Source organism: Ramularia collo-cygni (genome assembly GCF_900074925.1).
Source record: "Ramularia collo-cygni strain URUG2 genome assembly, contig: RCC_scaffold27, whole genome shotgun sequence".
Classification (NCBI taxonomy): domain Eukaryota; kingdom Fungi; phylum Ascomycota; class Dothideomycetes; order Mycosphaerellales; family Mycosphaerellaceae; genus Ramularia; species Ramularia collo-cygni.
Window position 1 is genome coordinate 234,170 of NW_019716281.1, and position 19,631 is coordinate 253,800.

General features: G+C 49.3%; 9 protein-coding genes; 4 read left to right on the forward strand and 5 right to left on the reverse strand.

The window, feature by feature from the left end:
• Nucleotides 1-1,116: 1,116 nt before the first annotated feature.
• Nucleotides 1,117-1,957, forward strand: RCC_11184 (uncharacterized protein; the record flags this gene model as incomplete). XM_023776407.1 has 2 exons in its annotated part: nt 1,117-1,817; nt 1,876-1,957. 2 exons carry the CDS (start codon nt 1,117-1,119, stop codon nt 1,955-1,957), a joined length of 783 nt encoding a protein of 260 aa, XP_023632175.1.
• Nucleotides 1,958-2,426: 469 nt separating this feature from the next.
• On the forward strand, nt 2,427-4,007 carry RCC_11185 (uncharacterized protein; the record flags this gene model as incomplete). XM_023776408.1 has 5 exons in its annotated part: nt 2,427-2,464; nt 2,526-2,571; nt 2,637-3,171; nt 3,227-3,796; nt 3,856-4,007. The coding sequence occupies 5 exons, from the start codon at nt 2,427-2,429 to the stop codon at nt 4,005-4,007; spliced, it is 1,341 nt and encodes a 446-aa protein (XP_023632176.1).
• A 1,145-nt stretch (nt 4,008-5,152) lies between these two features.
• RCC_11186 (uncharacterized protein) lies at nt 5,153-5,923 on the reverse strand (the record flags this gene model as incomplete). The annotated part of the gene is made up of 1 exon (XM_023776409.1): nt 5,153-5,923. One exon carries the CDS (start codon nt 5,921-5,923, stop codon nt 5,153-5,155), a length of 771 nt encoding a protein of 256 aa, XP_023632177.1.
• Nucleotides 5,924-6,608: 685 nt separating this feature from the next.
• On the reverse strand, nt 6,609-8,255 carry RCC_11187 (related to vesicular amine transporter; the record flags this gene model as incomplete). XM_023776410.1 has 3 exons in its annotated part: nt 6,609-6,789; nt 6,880-7,700; nt 7,758-8,255. The coding sequence occupies 3 exons, from the start codon at nt 8,253-8,255 to the stop codon at nt 6,609-6,611; spliced, it is 1,500 nt and encodes a 499-aa protein (XP_023632178.1).
• A 1,901-nt stretch (nt 8,256-10,156) lies between these two features.
• Nucleotides 10,157-10,683, reverse strand: RCC_11188 (related to 37S ribosomal protein S16; the record flags this gene model as incomplete). XM_023776411.1 has 3 exons in its annotated part: nt 10,157-10,267; nt 10,341-10,544; nt 10,612-10,683. 3 exons carry the CDS (start codon nt 10,681-10,683, stop codon nt 10,157-10,159), a joined length of 387 nt encoding a protein of 128 aa, XP_023632179.1.
• An 893-nt stretch (nt 10,684-11,576) lies between these two features.
• On the reverse strand, nt 11,577-12,530 carry RCC_11189 (uncharacterized protein; the record flags this gene model as incomplete). Its single annotated transcript, XM_023776412.1, has 1 exon — nt 11,577-12,530. One exon carries the CDS (start codon nt 12,528-12,530, stop codon nt 11,577-11,579), a length of 954 nt encoding a protein of 317 aa, XP_023632180.1.
• Nucleotides 12,531-13,360: 830 nt separating this feature from the next.
• Nucleotides 13,361-15,181, forward strand: RCC_11190 (uncharacterized protein; the record flags this gene model as incomplete). Its single annotated transcript, XM_023776413.1, has 1 exon — nt 13,361-15,181. The coding sequence occupies one exon, from the start codon at nt 13,361-13,363 to the stop codon at nt 15,179-15,181; it is 1,821 nt and encodes a 606-aa protein (XP_023632181.1).
• A 1,392-nt stretch (nt 15,182-16,573) lies between these two features.
• On the reverse strand, nt 16,574-17,488 carry RCC_11191 (related to phosphoesterase; the record flags this gene model as incomplete). The annotated part of the gene is made up of 1 exon (XM_023776414.1): nt 16,574-17,488. One exon carries the CDS (start codon nt 17,486-17,488, stop codon nt 16,574-16,576), a length of 915 nt encoding a protein of 304 aa, XP_023632182.1.
• Nucleotides 17,489-18,355: 867 nt separating this feature from the next.
• Nucleotides 18,356-19,226, forward strand: RCC_11192 (uncharacterized protein; the record flags this gene model as incomplete). XM_023776415.1 has 5 exons in its annotated part: nt 18,356-18,473; nt 18,529-18,563; nt 18,637-18,737; nt 18,814-18,989; nt 19,060-19,226. The coding sequence occupies 5 exons, from the start codon at nt 18,356-18,358 to the stop codon at nt 19,224-19,226; spliced, it is 597 nt and encodes a 198-aa protein (XP_023632183.1).
• Between the last annotated feature and the right edge of the window lie 405 nt (nt 19,227-19,631).

Consider the following 19,631-nt stretch of genomic DNA (forward strand, 5'->3'; position numbering starts at 1 on the left):
AACGGACTTCCCTCTTAGTTAGTATATAATATAGCTTTCGAATTGTACTAGCGTTTACGATTTACGATATACTTATATCGCACCTTTGCCTTTTATCGTGTAGATTAAGCTATAGCTCTTAGAGGAATATACTACTATATAATATATACTAGTTTACGACATCTCTATACCTTAGCTTACGCCTTCTTCTCTCTACGCTTTATATAGGTAAATAGAAAAGAGATAAGCAATAGGTATAAGGCAACGCCTTTAGATAAAATTATAAGAGTGTCGATATACTAACGGTAACTAGAACAAATCTTTACGATACTATTATATAGCCTAGCACTCTTACTATATCGAAACCTTATATATAATACGATATAATAGCGTAGGAAACGCTGCAATACTCTAACTCCGGCGCCGAGGTAAAGCTAAGAGTAGTAGTGCATTCTAAAAAGCTATTTATGGGTTGTTGCAGGGAAGTCGCTAAAAGACCACCGTATACTAACAGCTTGATGATCATGTGATGCTTCGGCCGGCATCTCAACTCGGTCCTGCGACACCGACGACAACTATTTTTCATCCAATGCGCAGGATTGTGCATCCCATGTGTTGCCATAGTAGGACGAGCCACTCTTCCGGCATGGGTCTCGACATCAAGGCCCGCACGATGACACGCCACGTACACCCTCCGACTCTTCCAAGCATCTATTCCACGCTGTTTGTTGGTTTCAGCACTCACTCACGATGAAGCGAGGAACTTCCTGGCGACAAAGGCGGGATTTTTTGACGTAGTCAACTCATCGGTAATTTAACAAGCACGTGTTGAATGCGTGGGTGGCAGTGAAAAAAGGTATTTTCGGTCTCGAGTCAGGAAGATGCAATTATTGCGTGCTTCTGCGTGCAACTTAGGACTAGAATACACCACACCTGCCCATCGCATCGCATCGCCTTTATATCGGCATCGAATGGGCTTTCCGTCTAGTCTCTTCGCGTACCTTCACTCTCTCCATTACAAGAGCAAACACAGCAACAATTTCCTCTTCCACCTCAACCTCAAGCATCGTCGTTGCTTCATCTTAACATTCACCACCGCAAAGTGAAGTCAAGCATCAACATACCTAGCTTTTCACCATGACAGACACCGCTGCTTTCAACCCGACCGTTGCGCCTAGTTGTCGAAGTCCTTTGATCGATATCGATCATAACATCGTCCATTCCCCCAAGCAAAGAAGCAAGAAGATTGAATCGGGCCATCATGAAGTAAATGCTGCACCGGAACAGCCAGTCGCACGATATTCGATCAAGGACGGCGACAAGACTTCTGACCAATTTATTCACGAACATCCGACCATCGACCTCAGCGCGACTCACCTAGTCAGCTCCTCTCCATACCCAGATTTTGCGAACCAGTTACGCCTCGGAGACCTTGAAACACCCTTCAGATTGTTCGCATTCGCCATGAGCATTCTGCGGCCCATCCGAGACGACTACGCCACAGCTCCTTATCTCGAGTCGTTCAATTGGTCCGAAGTCTTTGCATTACTGCGGTCATTGTGCAAACAGACAGGCTTTCAATGGAATGAGTTCGGCTTCTACGTGGTCATCTTCCRGTCCAAACTGCTAGAGAGCGCTGACCGCGAAAGGCTCGGACTTCTGGATCAAAAAAGCCACGAGGAGGCTTGTGCTAGTGGAGGATTATTGAAGTACTGGTTTGGTTCGACTGACAGCGAAAGACGAAACCTTGCCACTTGTCTTTGGCGGCATCGAGAAGATGCCTCCCTTGGGGGTGGAGGGCCGTGGCATAAGCAGGCAAGGGCATCAGCGCGGGTAATGTAAGAATATGACTGATTGAGCGTTTCAAATCAATGATGGCGGGCTAATCCTTTCCAGGTACGAGACCATAACCTTCCACACCCACAAGTTGGTTGTAACAGATGATGTACAATCATGGAGTTTGACGGAATACGCCTGATGTCCTGCGAGTAGTAAAACTTTGATTATAGCAACCTGAGAATTTCTTTCTGGCAAGTTGTTTGCGAGAAATGTACCTACTCGATGTTGGTCTCGATGCCATTGAAATGCTGTTTCCGCACGCAAGAGTGAGTATCCCACGTTGATTGAAGCGAGCGTGGTGATTTGGTGTCCCATATAGATTGTCTCTTCACACAAACGCACGTTGACGCAAGAGACGGGCCCCACCAGGGCTACCACCTCGGTCGACAAAAACTTGGAAAGTTTCCACGCTACAACAAACCCCTCCTGACGGCATCGAACGGGTGCAGTCTACACGCGGCCTTCATATGCAGCCTCATCCTTCTCCAGAAAACTTGAAACCTCGAAGCCCTCCATCTAACGCGAATACGCGCCCTGATCGACGGATCTGCACGACTTGATACACCAGCGGGTACCAAAGCTTCGACTTTCCACCTCCGTTATTCGTAATGGACCGTCTCAAAGAGAGACTTTCGACCGGAAGCAGGTGGGTTCTCCTGTATCGTGCACTGATAATATGGAAGCAATCGCTGATAACCGGCGCTTAGCGGTGCACAGAACGCTGCCGATGGCAGCCTTAAGGGCAAAGCAAAGGTGAGACCAGCGTCTTCTCCAAATTCACCATGAGGTCCTTTCACACTTTGCTCATCATTTCCAAGGCGTTTATTTCTGGGTTTGGACAGCAGCCTGGAGCTGAAGGAGCTTCAATCCCCCAGGACAATAATAATTCGCAGGCGAATCCGTTGCATCAGCATAATCAGCCACAACATCAACATCATCAACACACTCAACAACCGCAACCTCAGCTGAGGACTGGCGATCCGGTTGTACCCAAAGTGAAAGGCGAGCCAAAACTTCTCGGTCTGGTCAGCGATCCGGGATTGAACAGAGACTCGGGCGGGTCAGCGAGGTTCGGAGACCGTCTCTTGTGGACTTATAGAGATACACAGTTGTGTGGGAGTGATGGGCAAGTGCAGGCACTTCCCATCATCACGAGCACCGCCAGCTGGACGGATCTGGATCCTCGCGGAACTCCAAGCTTGCAAAGTGTCGACGGTAATGTCGATAAGCTGAACACCACGGTTTTGAGGCAGTACGGCGACACTGCCAAGGATTGCGCTTACTTTCCMGTTCACATCAAGGGGAGTGGATCATGCGCTGGAGAGCGTGCCGATGGCTCTCGGCATCCTTTCTGTAAGAAACACAAGTTTTGTTCATTTCGTTACCATGCTGACTACTCCATCCACAGGGCCGGACCAACCGCCAATGGTAACGGAGACCACGAGTGAAGGAAAAGTCACAGCCTACACATGGATCCGACAGGAACATCTCAAAGGTCTAGAAAACATTTCCGAGAACCCCGCCACGACGCWCTATCGTTTGGACCACAAACCCAGCTGGCACAAATCCAAAGACGCCCTCCCAAAAGTCTCCATCGTCGATGCAGACTTCTGGAAGCAAGGCGAGCTCCCCTTTGGCAATTATGGAAACGTCGTCAAAGATGGCATCGCATATTTATATGCTCAAGCAAAAGGAGGAGTGACGGCTCTAGCAAAAGTCCCTGCGAATCAAGTGGAGAATCGGGGCGCTTATGAGTATTGGGTGAATGATGCCTGGACTGCACAAATGCCAACCATGGACCAAGAAGGTATTAATATCACCCATGCGAATGCTGGTGGGCAGGGAACTTATTACTGGTCTGAACCTTGGAAATCGTTTGTGTGGATTGGTGGATGTCCGTTTCCGGGTGCTGTGGCTTTTATCACTACTGCGCCTGATCCTAGTGGTCCTTGGATTGAACCTTTTCAATTTTATGAAGGTATGTATAAATGGGATTTTGTGACAGAGAGGATTGCTGACATTTTTTTTTTGCTGAAGGTACCGGTGGAAATCATGCTTTACCTGCGTACTCGATTCAAGCTCATCCTGCTATGGTGAGCGATGCGAATGAGAATGCGATTTATTTGACGTATACGAAGAGTGATGAGGGGGCTTATTCTACGCCGCTGGTTTATGTTGAATGGGAGTAGGGAGGGGGATTACAGGGATGTGGAATGAATGATGAACACTGGTGGAAGGATCAGAGGTTTGCGATCGTGGAGGAATAAGTATGTTTTGTTGAAATCGATCAGTAAATTGGAGAAAATGGAGAAGGAAGCAACTTCTATCAAGTACCGGCATGCCATGGTAATGTAACATGCCCTGTTACGTTTACGGCCATCGATCTTCCACGGAATGATCAGGACGTGTGAATCTACGAACTTCGATCACAATCATCATGATATCAAGAAACAAGCGACTGTTTGGCAGAGTTAATCACTCTTGTCACTCGATATTGTATAAATCTCGCAAAAGAACGACTTGCTTTCCTGAGCATATCTGCTCGGAATCTGAATATTTGGCCTATGAATGTGAAAACTCCAATCTCCTTGCCAGACAGACTAGACAAAGTTCAGTGGAATTCATTTCTCGGTCGCTTTTCTTCCAAGTGGCCATGGGTTTCTTGCGTTGATGTTTTTTCTGTGTTGCGGATTTATTTTTGGTGGGGATTTTTGTTGTATCTACATGTAGGAAGGAGGGGACCTGGAAAAGTTAGAGRGGAATTGATTCAGGCGGAGAGGACGAGTAGATTATTTAGGGAGAATTTAGTAAGGGGCGGCGGTTGAAGATGAAAGGGGGTTCCTCTTTTCCTACGAAGATGATGATTGCTGGGTTTTTTTGGTGGGGGATGCTTTGTGTGTGTGTCTCTGGAGGTGGAGGGAGGAGTTATTTGGAAGGGATAGGTTGGGAGTGTTGTTGGATTTGATGAGAGGGTTGGTATTGATGAGGGTTAAGGATGAGGGTGGAGGATCAGGGGGATTGGGTATGACTGGAGTTCAAAGTTATTCCTTTCATTGAAGATTTTCTGGGGTCGTAATGTCACCGCTACATCAAACTTGCACCTGATTATTCGAAGAAGAGGCTGGGTAGATGATGTGAAGACATCGGAATATTTAGGAAACGTGCCTCGTGCTTCAATAAATGTCATCCACTCGATCGATATCAAAGGGAAAGAGTTYTAAGTGGGAGTAAGAACCAGAAAGATAAATCCTTCCTACCTCATCCGTCATAAAAACACGAAAACAATCTTTGTCCACGAGGAGGAGTTAAACAAGGCAAACAGCGTACTTTTTCATCAATCCTTCTTCAACCCCTCCCCCAAAGTCATCCTCCGCATCCTTCCCACAACACCACTATACCTCGGGATTTTAAACTCCAATTTCCTGGCAGTACTACCCCTCCGCTCCTCATCAACTCTCACATCATCTTTTTTCCCCGACAACACCCCCTCAGCAGGAGCTCCTTCTTTCTCGCCCCCCAATCCCCCCATCAAAACCTCCTCAACAGCAACCCGAAACCGTTCCCCCTCAATCCAAAGCGGCCTAGAAATTCTCAACCCTTCACAAGCCTCACGAAGTTTCCGCACAATATCCACCACCACCACTTCCCCCCCGCCCGAAAGATTCGAATTTGTAGAAGAGGTCAAGCAAGCAAAACACACAAACCCAGAATCCAAATCCCTAGGTTGCGCATAATCGGGTCTTAGGACGCGGACATGGCAATTTCGAGCACAGGGTTCCGGGATAGGGGTTGTGGTGAGGATTTTGTGGGTGCAGGTGAGGAGGTGGTCTAGGGAGGATAGGGTGCAGGGTTCTCCTATGTGGGGGGTTGTGTAGGGTGGGGATTCTTCTTCTTTTCCTTTGGAGGAGGGGGTTGGGGAGGGGTGGTGTGGTGGGGATTGTGGTGGTGTTGTTGAGGAGGAGTAGCGGGATATGAGGGAGGGGATATTGAAGCTTTTTTGGCGGATGTGGTTTGTTTTGGGGGTGGGGATGGGGGATGGTGGGTCTTGGGTTTGCGGGGCTGGGTTTTGGTTATGGCGCGGGAAGAAGGGGTGTTTGGCGGTCATTTTTTGATTATTGGGGAGCGGGGATTGTTTGTGGGTTGCTTGATCAAGTTTAGTTTGGTTGTATGTGTATGCTCTGCGGCCAGCGACAGTTGGTTTTCTTTCTAGACATGAATGTGATGTTGCTGATGAAGTGAATGATGTATTTTGGAGGCCTGCTCCAGTCTCGCAGATGAATTTGCAGAAAATGTGGTCGGAATACCTTATTCACGGGGGCGAGCGAGCGAGGGCATGAGATTAGGTGAAGCCTCACACCCTTTGTTCCCGCAGTGAATGTGACTGTCAATGGAAAACGAGCTTATTCACATTCTTTTGTTGTCGACTTTTCGATCAAAGAATTCACGCCTCGCCCCCTTTCGCAGAACGATGGCACCTTGCAGCCTTCCGCTCCTGAGGTGGATATTGCGCGCAATGGCTGTAGATTCTCAGTAATTCAAGCGGACGTATTCTCCTACCAAGTATGGAATGTTATTTGTCGTAGAGACGCTCCATCAGATCCCGAGGTACTGGCATAGTCGAGAATTATATGTTTGTACATTCATACAAGTCTACCGTCTTGAAACGACTTTATGGAATACTTTATTCCTCAACAATATACAAATTCTTCATACGGCATATTCCAATCAAGAAGATTCTCAACCCTGATCCTCACATCAGATCTCCCAGGTATACAATCAATCTCACTCCCTCATCCCTTTCTCCCCCTCAACCGCAACCTCCCCCCAATAAACACCAAACTCAAAACTCCCGTCGCAGCACAAATCCCCGCCAAAACAGCATTCATATTCGCATACCCAATCCCATCCTTCAACGCCCCAGAGATTTCCGGCCCGAGAGTCAATCCTAGACTGRAGAAGAGGTTCGTCATTCTATCCAGCAAAAAAGTAAAAAGAATTAGCATATACATTCCACGACAACGATCTCACATCAACATCTCCCAACAACAGAGGATAACTCACCCATAAAGCTGCGCATAAGGCCCCTGACTACCAAACAACTCCCGATTCCCCTCAAAATACCTCTCAACAACAGCTCCAGCCTCCACAATCCCCGGCGCTCCAATCCCCGCCAGTCCGACCCCACAAAGACTCAGCAACGTAGCATAAACAGCCAAATGCTCTCCCGCGAATTGAAAGCAGATGAACACGGGGACGAGAAAGAAGTAAGCGCCAACAGCGACGGGTTTGGTGGAGTAGCGATCTACAGCCCAGCCGAAGACGGGGCCGAGGATGAGGTCGAAGATTCCGAGGGGGAGGAATAGAAGGCCGGCGCGTAAGGGGGTGAAGGAGTAGACTTCGGAGGAGAAGGAGGGGACTGTTGCGTCGAAGGTTCCGAGGAGGAGGGCTTGGACGAAGGAGAGGGTTAGGGCTGAGAGGAGTTGGGGGTCGGAGAGGATGAGGAGGAGGGGGAAGGCGCGGTAGGTTCGGGAGAGGGTTGAGGGGTCTGGGAGGGTGTAGTGTGATTTTGGGGGAGGGGATGTGGAGAGTAAAGGGGTGGATTCTGATTCTTGAGATGGCTGCGCTTCATTGTCGTGGTCGTTATTGTCGGTGTCGTTTGTGGGTGGTTGTTGTGGTTGTGAAGAGGTGGGAGTTGTGATGGTGTCGATGTTGGGGTCGTATTTTCGGGCAATCTTCTTCTCGATTACGAGGATTCGCATGATGAAGTCGATGATGAGGAGGGAGGCACCCATGCCGAAGACTCCGATCAGACCGGTCTTTTCGTAGAGAACACCGCCGAGTAGGGGTGCTGCAAAGGCACCGACGGAGATGAAGCTGAAGATCTGGGTGGAGAGTGTCAATAAAATTCACATGTTGCAGGCTGTGAAATGAGATATTACCGAACCGACCGTCTTTCCCAGATTCTCCGGCCCGACGGTCTCCAGACAGAGGGCAAGACCAATCGTCCACACCAAAGCTGCACTAATACCCTGCAGCACTCTCCCAACCGCCAACACCGCCACCGTCTTACCAAGAAAAAGCAGAAGAGTAGAAGCAAACAATGCAGCGATGCCGAAGAGAAAGGGTGCTTGGCGGGTGGCGACTCGATCGGCGAGAATTCCCACCAGCGGCGCAACTGCGACGGAAGATGCTCCAAAAGCAGCCAGGAGAGCGGAAACGGTCGTTTGGATTTGATCTTGAGGCACTCCGACTCGGTCTTTGAGGAGAAAGGGCAGAATGGGCACGACGAGGCCGTAGAGGAAGAGATCGGTGAACATTCCCATGGCCACCGTGGACACGATGAAGAGCGTGTTGGATCTCCATTTCAGGCCCGCTGGTCGATAGGTGTAGTCTTGGCGGATTTGGAGGGTGTTGAGGAGTTTCTTGATGCTTGACATTGTTGATGGAGGACCGTGGGGGTTATTTTAGTGGGATTGGTTGGGAAATCGATGGAGATGCACTTTGGCAGTGGATGGATGTCTTGTCGTGCAGAATCCGCAACTTGGGCATCCGCCGTGATGTGATGATGATGGAACAAATCAACAGCAAAGGCCAGTCAGAAGAAGGCAATCGTAATGGCCCCAATAATCCAAGCAATGCAATGCAATGCAGCAATCGAACAATCGATGACGAAGCGGTCAAAAATTGCCGCAAGATGCACTAGAAACGAGAGTCGCAGCGTATCACAGAGCAGATGACGGGATTGAAGGTGTGCATACTATATCCCCTCCGATAAATGATGAAAAGGTAGGATGGATGGATGGATGGATGGATGGAATTGATGCGGAAATCTGGATTGTATTGGATCCATCAAGACGGGGAGGTTAAGTGGAATTCCCCTTACAAACCTTGTTCATGCATGCAAATGCATTTCGATGACGAAGGTCACTACGCCTCCAAATCTGCATGTACCAACAAAAGTCATCAACACCATCATTTCTGTTTCCATGTCCTTCTCGTATGAATTGGCGAGAAGGATGAAGGCTGAGTTGAGTTGATGATTAAGAAATGACAGGTGTTGCAACAATTTCAGTCCCAAGTTCCTGGGCATGGCATGTATCAATTGACAAGGATTGTCGCCATTAGTGTCGCTGGAGCAATAGATGATGCTCAGTGAATGTCTTTGAATAATGAATAAACCAGTCTGCAAACCCATCCAGCAAACACATACACATCTCCAAAGCAACCAGATGATGCCAGCAGCTTTCCACAACACGATCATCCCATCGCATCCCATCGCATTGCATACCATCGAGACCAAACTTCCTGTTTGTGTATAAACACACACACACACAATCCACTCAGAATATTCGCGAGCGGACATGGCCAGAGTACATCAATAGCCCATTCCCTCCTCCGAAAACAAATAAAGCACCTCTCAGACAAGATAAGTCTCACCCTGAATTCATAACGCCAGCAAGAAAGGAAAAATGTCCACCCTCCACCACCAGAACAACAAGTCAACAACCAGCACATCCGATAGATCTGATCAACGGAGGGACATGGCCTCCTCATCATCACCATCACCACAACTCCTCACCTCAACCCTCCCAAATGCACAACTTTCCCCYCCCACATCCTCAACATGTCCAGGACCTTTTCCCACTCCCTCCCACCCCATCTCCTCCTCCTCCTCGACGGAATGCCTTCTCCCAACTCACCACCATCATGCAGAATTCTATATGCACATCCCAACCCATGACGCAGATCTCATGATACGCACGGGGAATGTGGCGCGATTGAGGAGGATGAGGAGGAGGGGGAGGGGGATGAGTGTGGATCGGGAAGATGAGGATGATGTGGTGGTGCGAGGGAGGGGGGAGGGGAATAAGATGTGGACGACGTTGGTGCGGTTTTTTCGTAGGAGGGAGGGTTGAGATTTTTTCAAGGAGGAATGTTGGAGTTTCTTTCGAATGAGGTATGTTGGAGGTTCTTTCGCAGGAGAGATGTTAGAGGATGAGGAAGGAGAGTGTGATATTCTTGGTCGATTTTGACGGCGCTGTCATGTGAGCACTCCCGTCTGCATCTATCTGTAGTCGTCTCAGCACGTAATGTACAAGGAATGTAGCGAGGTCCTTCCCCATCGCCCTGTGATCAAATGAATTGATCCATGCATTTGTCAATCCACCTGCGATGCCCGTGTGGGTGCATCCCGCCGCCAAGTATGATGAGCCAGCATACAGCCAGCGGCGCGGCTTTCCTTCCTCTTTCCATCTKCCGTGGAGTAGTCATCCATCTCGCTCCTTCCTCCATCATATTCGTTCCTTCCTTTTCATTTCATCGCCCGACTTCCAGCGCATCACTTCTTCTTCCCCGCCAAATTCTCCTCCCTGGGCACATGCGTCTCAAAGCGCGCCTGTCTCAGCGTCTGTGGTCCCTGCGGAAGATATCTCGGCTCCAACAATCCAATCTATTCCCCCTCAAAATATCAGCATCCCACTTCTTTCCTCAGCATCTTCAAATCCACAATCAATACTACTCACCATGGCCAATAATCTCCACACAGTATCACTAGGCTGCGCACCCACTCCCAACCAATACTTAGCACGACTGACATCGACTTTAATATCCTTGACTTTGCGATCGCCGGGTTCCGCGCCCACGGGAGTTTGAGGGATGGGATTGTAAGTGCCGAGGACTTCCATGGGTTTGGAATCTCGTGCTGATCGGCCTTGGGCGAGGACAATCTGGAAATGCGTGTTAGATCATTCTTTCCTGGGATTCTGGGGATGGAGATGGGAGGGGGAGGTCTACGTTGTAAAAGGGTTTGTGTCTTCGGGCGCCTGTGGGATTGGATATGCGCGCGAGGCGAAGTTTGAGGACCATTTTGGTTGACGGGATGGGGACTAGATGTGCGTGTTGGATGGAGGGTGCTTTGTTGGTGGTGTTGGAGGTGGATGTGCATGACTAATCCCCCGCGGAGCCATGTACGGTACATGGAAGTTCCCGAACGAGGGCCGGTAGATTTGAAGCTGTAGCAGGCAAAAATCCCGTGTTTCCTACAACAACGGCAAACACGATCAAGAAGCCATTATTCGATCCCCCGTAGTCGACTCTCCGCAAGGCTGCTGCTCGGTGTGCTTGCAGCTACCTATCCGTGAGCGCTGTTGTCGATACACCACAAGGAGAGTCGGCAATCTTCATATTTCACTATGTACTGCATGGGACCTGCTCCTACYTCTTCGCCCTTTTTTCCGCATTGGTCTCCTTTGGAATCAAAACCTCGCAAGAATCTCCACAGGTCTAGATCATCATCGTCATCGTCTACACCAGTGAAATTTGAACTCTCGCCCGGAAAGGCATCCCTTCGACTCACAGCTTCCGCTACATAACCAGCGTACCTTGACTTCTAGCGGAGACGGGAGTAAGATGCAGTATGTATACCTCACGATTCCGACTCTGCAATGACAGTACAGTGCGTACAAACATACGTGTCTACTAGTAGGATTGTCCCAACAAACGAGATTCATAGAAGAATGGACACACCTGAGAGTTATGAATGCGAACGCTCCTCTGATCGTCAAATTGACATGATCTTTGCACATGGAGGAGCAAGTCTCTTTCACGGACTCATCCACTAGATTTGTCCTTGCTATGAGGGATTCGAAATCATATCAACCTGGTGAATACGAACAGCGCCCATCATCACTTCCTGCTAATTCAATTTCCCATCTTCTGCAACAACGTTCCTCCCACCTGTAGTAGTAGTAGCTGCTCCATCAACTTCCTCCCTCCATCTCGGCAGGCCAATTTTCCACCATCCACGGCAAATGCTCCGGATAATCCTCCTCACAGCCTTGAATAGCAGCATTCACAAACATCGTCTGTCCTAGAATTCCACCTCCAGCAGTACAATACCCTCTCCTAGTAAACTCCTCCAAACACCTCTYCTTTTCCAGCTTCCTCTCTTCAGAATCGTATTTCCCCGCCCGAATCGTAGCGAGACTCTGCACAATCCTCGACCTCTCGTTATCAATCACAGTAAAATGTGAAACCTCCCCCTGCAAGTCATCCTCATCCCTCCAACTCACAAGTTTCGCTCCCCAACCATGATGCACGTGTCCGAAACAATGCATCATTGGACGACTACGTGAAATAGCTTGGAATAAACTGGGACTTCCCACTCGAAGGTTCGTGTCCGTTTGGTCGAAAATCCCGCGTGGGGGACCATGCGTCACGACGACATTTACGTCGTTGGGAATATCCCAAAGATGGTCTTCTTGGGGATTATATTGGAATGCCCAGTCGTTTGTGGAGGGGGTATAAGGGCTTGCATAAACCGTCAGCATCGCACCGTTGATTAAGATAAAGGAATGAGTTCCTTCGTCCAGGAAAGTGAGTTCTGGACTTTTTTCGAATAATTCCCGCGCTTCTCCGGCTCGGCCATAGGTTTGCACCACCACGGGGTCTTCGGTCGAGAGTTTTGCTTCTGTGAGTTTTGYGTGGAACATGGGTGTGTCGAGGGTAAAGTCATGATTGCCAGGAATGACCAATTTGAGGGGAGCGTTTACTTGATGGAGCATGTTGATGGTGGTTTGCATTTCGTGCAGTTGGGATTCTTCCGTTAGGTCGCCGCAGTGGATGAGGACGTCTATGGGTTCTGTGGGGAGGGAGAGGCTCTTTCCATGCGTGTCGGAGAGGATGAGGAAGCGGGTTGGTATGGAGGTGTCCATTTTGGGGTTGTTTGTTGGATGGAATGGGAATGGGGCAGGGCGGTTTGGTGTGCTGTGCTGTGTGGAAGACTTGGTTGAAGTTTCCCCTCCAGATGACTGTAGTTTGGGGGTTGAGAAGTTGGGTGAAGACGAATTGCATTTGTATTGGAGGGGAACTTTGAGGACATGGTACCATAAAACTTAACTTTTGGCTGGGGACGAGATCCAGTGAGGAAACTGCTTAGCAAGTGATGTCGTTGCGAACTTCTTCGTCGTGCAAGCCAGAGAAAGGAGTGGTGGAGTAATGCGTGTGTTTTGAGTGGTTCTTACCTCATTGCGGACTCTGTAGATTACATTAACCTACTTATATACATTATCAACAACCTGGCTACCTTCCTGTCGTTATAAATCGCAAAGCTTGCTTGAAGGTGGACCTAGCCGCTAAAACCACCCCTGCCGCATAGACCCAACGGCCGGTGTTGAGAGAAGGTGCTCCGTGGAGAAGAAAGCGTGTCGGGATGAGTTGTCAATCATTCCTCTTTGATGTCCAGCACTTGGGAGGGGGTGCTTTCGACATCCCACACGCGACATGATAGGGCCGTGATATTTGTAGATGATGGATTGGATGTAGTTGTCCAGGATGAAGCACCCCGTCCTTGATCATGATTGAGTGAAGGGAGGGAGTATGAGGAGTAAGTGAAGGACAATCCAGGCCTCCCTTTCATCACCCCCGGCTTGGCGCTGCTCTCCGCAATTGCTCGCCAAACATCACGTCTCCCCAACTTCACAACGCGTCATTTCCCGCCGCACCTTCTCCACCTCCACCTCCACCGCCAAGTGCGTCAACATACATGGCGACAGTTGCCCGCCCTCCACAAGACCGACCGCGGCGTAAAAAGGAAGCGCGGACGGACATTTGGTCCAACTTGCTGAAACAAACGGCGCAAGCCCAAGCTCGCTCTCGCACGCAGGCCATCCAACACCGCGAGCTCATTGTTTGCGGTGGATCACCCGATGACCAACGCGAACTCCTCACATCTCTCGCCCGTCCACCTCCCGCACAAGCTCCGTCAAGAAATCAGGATCGAAGACCGCAGAGGAGCAAAGGGGAGCTGCGCTTGAGCAATCGATATGCCTATGGCTACGGTCATGTGACGCTCTACTCTCCACCCCCGCAGTCTGGAACGGGTGTCCAGGTGTTGGGCGCCGAAGCGGAGGAAGTCGCGCGGGTGGAGGTGCATACATTGCCGGATGCCGAGGCCGAGTATGTGGGCACCTTGCGGGCATTGTTGAAGAGGATTGAGGCTGCGGGGCGGGAGGTGGATGGAGATGGATTGTTGGAGAAGCCGGGCGAGGGGGAGGCAGACAACGACGACGAGGAGGAGCGGAGACGGCCTGGAGTGTGCATCTTGCTCAGTTGGAAGAAGCCGTGGGAATTCCTCCATCAGATCCAACGATGGGTGCAAATCCTCGCCAAATCACTATTACCCGACGGCGCCCTCGTCATCGATCCCATGGATGTCATCAAAGACGCCGAACTCGCTGTCACAATTGTTGTACAACACACCGAAACCCAAGAAGATCTGTTTCGAGAATCGTACAAGGAAGAAGATTTCGACTGGATCTCGCAGTGTCTGCGAACCGCCATCATGCCCCTCCATCCTTTCAGCTCCCTCGTCTACACATCCTCGGCAGCGCCGCCCCAACAGCCGGGACATGCTCTCACAGAACCTCAAAAAGTCATTTACCACTCCCTGGGTTTGGATCTTGCCATCCTCAGCCCCAAAATCCCCCGTCCCGCCGATTCCACCTCCAAAAAGGAAGATCTGGCCCCGAAACAGGAATTTATGGATCGGATGGCCATTATCATCCCACCTGGCTGGGACAGCTACGCATACATTCGCATCCTATCCGAAACATTCTCCCCAGAAGACCTCCTCCGCGACTGGTTGCTAGATCTACAACCTCCCCCAGAGTCTGTCACATCACCAATCACAGAGATTGAAGTTCCCGAGAAGCCCACACAATCCGGCGCAGAGGTCTATGAGTCCGCTGCTCCTGAAGTCGACGACCTTCCCGAGGAGCATGCACAACACCTCCCTTCTGCCATCAAGACATATGAATCCCGCATCATAGATCCACAATCACATCGCCGACAACACCAAGCCTCCACCGCTGCTGTTGAAGTCACCACCAAACCTGACCAACAGTTCCTCGCCGAGATGCGTGCTCATTTACAAGAACTCGAAGCCTCGGACTCCACCCGTGAACGTCCTTCTGGCGTCTCCACCACGAGTCTAAGTAGTGGCAGAAGCAGCACGGGCTTACCCCCCGGTCAGACTACCGGCGCACTGGGAGAATTGGGAGAAGTCAGCTTCAACGTAGGCGGTGTCAGCTATGATTCCGTCAGTGCAGAAATGGCAATTGAGAGATTGAGAAGGCCTCAGCATGGACGAGATAGAGAAACTCCGCCGAAGCCGCCCGGGTTGAGGACGAGGGGAGAACAAAATGCGGGTGGCAGCAGTGGAACACACGCTGGAGCGGGCGCCGAAGGCGGCAATGTCAAGAGTCCCGAGTTGCCGCCGATTGATAAGTTGGAGGAGTATTTTGCTAGTYTGGTTGCTAAGAGTGGGGGCAGTCGGGAGACTACGCCTAGTCGAACCAAGGAGTAGAAGGAGGACATCTCCTCGTTGCGAGTCTTTTTTTCTTTTCTGGACTTGGCAATCAATGAATGAGAGATGATTGAGGGAAGTTACAACTCGATGTATTTGAGCGAGCGAATACCATTGTGATTTTCTGTGCTGTTCTGTTCCTCCGGCTGAAAGAGAATGGAGTAGAGTACCTGGCTGCTCTTACCAGTTGTGAGAATTTATCAAGACTGGTTTTATAGTCAGCTTCAACGTCAGCCAATCGAGCATTTCGATTGAGAAAAGATCTTCTTCTTCTCCAAGGTAGAGAGATTAACCCGCATGCAATCCATTCTACTTGTCGAATACCTAAGGGACTGACAATTCGACGGCTTTTGTGAATGTATTGTTTGTTCATTAGAACGCCATTTATTATATGGTGACTGGTTGGTTGGTTGGTTAATACGACGGGACTTATTTACATTTCGAGGGATTTGTATGAGGATCGTATCTCTCTTGTTCTACGCTGTTGGAGTTGAGAAGAAAAAGACGGAGACGATGAAGAAGGCGGAGAAGAAGAAGTCACATGTAAGGAGTATAATAACTTGATTACTTGCCTATCAACAAGCGAATAACAGTTCCTAGATATATCCACTTAGCTCAATATGCAGAAGGGTTCCACATTAAGAAATCATGTGAATGAAATTATTCTAGGTGAATGTTTTTCGAATCTTTGATAGGGTGTTTCGAAGAATTGGTACGGTATGCTCGCTCGGTAGGTCCCCCTAATTCTCTGATTGTGTAAAGGATCCAGATATCTACTAGCAAATTTCCAAAACTCGTGATGAGGAAGGACGTCACGAGGCATCGAGTTTCATGTGGACATTCCTAGGGGAATTTTCAATTGATYTCCGGGACACGCTTTGTGATTGCTTACTTTTTACTTGCTTATATCAATCCTAGGGGTGATGAACGATCACGTATATTTGCTATCAATCGTCAGCGGTTTTCTATCTCTGGCGTTGGAGTTTGATAATGCCGAAGTGAAAATCGTTTAATGAGAAGTAAGGTGATTGATTGTAAAACTTCAAGAAACCATGTAGCTAGGGGGAGATGGTACATGTACCATATGGATTGAATTGGTCATTACAGTGGCCAGCTACACACCACTGTCCTCTTATCAGCGGGCTTGGGTGCTTGAGCTCAAGTCAATGCATATTAGAACGATGATTGTGGCAGTAAGGTCATGTTGGTGAAAGCTGAAATGGCAGGTTCTATACTCTACTCTTGCCTGAGCCTGGCTCGCTTCCGCAAGCGCTGAACGGGGTTTTTTCCTTCTGTGACTACTTCATCCGATTTCGACGGCCATGACAGCCATCGCAAACGGCGATTCACCCAAGAATTTATCATACCAACAGACTGACTGCTTCTGCTGGCTCAAACCTCAACGACAAAAGCATCCAAAGCAACATCCTTCTTCATCCCATCCACCACAGCCGCATTAACCATTCTCGTACCCTGTACCGACCTCCCCAAGATCCGTCCAATACAAGCCCAAAGCACAGCAAACAAAAGCAGCACCACCCCTTCCCATCCCCGCAAACCATCCTCAATATCATCAAAAATCGCCTGCGCCCAATCAAAAACGACAGTGTGCTCTCCCCTAGCAACATGAATATGTCCAAAAGCCATCAAAAGRGGCTTGATTCTCGCAACTTCATCCCGGAGATGAGGACATCCAGCGGAAACTTTCACCAGGGGGAATTTAGCTGGTGGACCATGCGTGATGAGGATATCCGTTGCAAGTGGAATTTTCTTCYCACTCCAAATATCCTTTTGACGCGGATATTGGAATGCAGAGATGCCGTATTGAGGTGTCCAGGGCGAGCCGTAGATTCTCAGAGATCGATCATGGGGTGGGAATGAGAGGGTGAGGGATTCATCTTGGAGATATATTATGGAGCCGAAATCGAGGTCTTGTCTGGTGCGAGCTTGGGGGTCTTTGTACTTTGGATGAGCATCTAAGAAGGCTGTATCGAATAAAAGATCATGATTCCCGGCTATGATGAGTTTGTGCGCGTGAGGTTGGTTTGAAAGCCAGGTGAGTTGAGTCTGGATTTCTTCAAAAGATCCCCATTCGGATAGGTCGCCGGCGTGGATCAGGATGTCGCCGGGAGGAAGGGAGGGACGGAGATTGTGGGTGTCGGAGATACAGACGACGCGTATGACTGGTTGGGTAGTTGGCAGTTGGATTGTCAGAGCCCGTGTAGTACGAAGCAGCTTCGCTGCCGTATTCCTCAGGCGGTGTCGGGGAAGTTGTATTGAATGGACGCCCATTGAAGCCTGCGTCATGGCCTCTCATTAGTTGAAGTCCGCTCCAATGAATGCCATGTCGATAGACACAGAATTCGAAATAAATGATGGAGTAGAGTTGGAATGTTTTGGTTGGGATAGGCGTTCTGGGACAGGAAAAAGCGCCACTAAGCAAAGGCTCCCACGAGATCTCACAGCGTTCATACTGACCTTCCACCAATGAGTTCTATGAATTGTACATTGCAGAGTGAACCCAGAACCAGGTTCGAGTGCGATAGGTCTTCGAAGCCTACCTTACCTACTTCATGAAGGACTTTTATTTTGACGCTCGTCCTACCAGCGTGGCATTTCATTCAGAACATGCATTGCATTGCTTCGAGTCACACAGCTTTTGCGCAGCACAGCACAGCACTGACGTGGCTTACCCGGCTTCCCCTTGCAGATACCCAAGAACGCCATGTGATAGATGACGAACCGGGCTCCCCATACTTTAACCCAAGATCGACAGACGATGGCGCGTGGCATAACGCCCCATCTTGGAATCACGACGATCTTTAACTACTTTTGTAGAAAAGAGGGCTTAGCAAGCGTCGCTAGACGAGATTTTGCTCTGTCAATACCTGCAGGATTCTCAATCTTCCCACTGAATCCTCCAATCAGCGCTCCTTCATACCAGTCTGGCCAATACGGCGGCGCAGCAGATAGCAAGGATCTGGGGGATCTCCAAGCTGAACGCCGTTGAGAGCAGGTACGAACGCCTCAGGTACATACATATGCCTGGGCTATGTATAGTGCAGTGTGTCTCTCGCTGTAGATAAAGGATTTCCTGGCCCTCGTGCGTCTCTAGCTCGATAATTTCATCTCTACAGGACAACAAGCCAAAGACCCCTTCCCTCGTCTTAAAAGATGCTTTTTCACTTCACATCATTGCTGGCGACCATTGCTGCCGTGACTGCCTATCCCCAAGCCGCTGATCCGATAGATCAAGGCCCCATCAGCGGACCCTTCTTGCCTAACGGTACCGGTAAGGAGGATGGAGCCATGATATTAATCTGCGACCCTCACTGAACATCTCACAGGTCCTGGGGAATGCACTCCTGAATATAGACTAGCCGTAAGTTTATATCCTCGCCAGAATCTCGACCCCTTTTTCGAACAACAAAGCCTGAATTTTTTTTCCTTCCAAGGGCGCTCAACAAATCATCTTCGCATACAACCGTGTGCAACCAGGAGAATCCGCTGCTGCTTTTCAGAGATTACCTCTTCGGGACGACTGTAAAGTCACAATGTAAGTTATAGTATCACCGATGATGATGACATTGGCAAGAGAAGAGAAGAAGCTCCTGTTTTGACAGCATTAACAGTCTCGCCAACGGCCTTCCTGGCGTCCCAGTCGCTATTGACCGCACCACCACCGTGGATTTCGCGACGGCTTCCCGTGAGGCTTTCTCTCGCGTCACGGGGATTTACAAGGATTTTCCTGAGAACGGCACGACGGTTATTAATACTAATGTTACTCTTGGTGTTTTGCACGCTGTTGGTTAGTATATTTCTCTTATTTGTTAGATTTGGATTGGGTATAAGTGTGGAATGCTGACTATGATCTGTAGCACTCCCAGTGACTTTCAACGCTGATGTATACCTCGACTACGATGTCAGCCAGTGTTTGATGACTGCTATTCGTGCGTACGCTCGTGTTCCGACGCAAGTTGGGGGCGTGGTTATTGGGGATTTGGTTATGGATACTCTTTTATCATTTTCGTCTATTGGGGAATAGATGGTTGTATGCTTGTTGTATTTGACTGGATATTTCTGGCACGAAAAAGTTTGCTTAGGGCGACACCTACGATATAATGTTTCAATTCATGATCAATGTTTTTTCATTCGCCCGCTTCGTATATATGGTTGGCCTTGGCATTGTATTCTACTGCAAGTGTCTGAATGCCAGCTACGTTGCTGTTACTACAGCATTGGACTGCTCTCTGAGAACGGTCGTTGCCTCTCTTGAATATATGTATCACTACTTCCATGGAAAAACTTCTCGCTACTTCAAGAGAAACGCACCATGTCCAAGCATACCTACGTGAGATATTGCTCGCATTATCGACAGCATGAAAATTGGCAGACAACAAAATTTCCATGATCAATCCCGAAGACCCCCTGAATTGGTCGACGCTTCGCA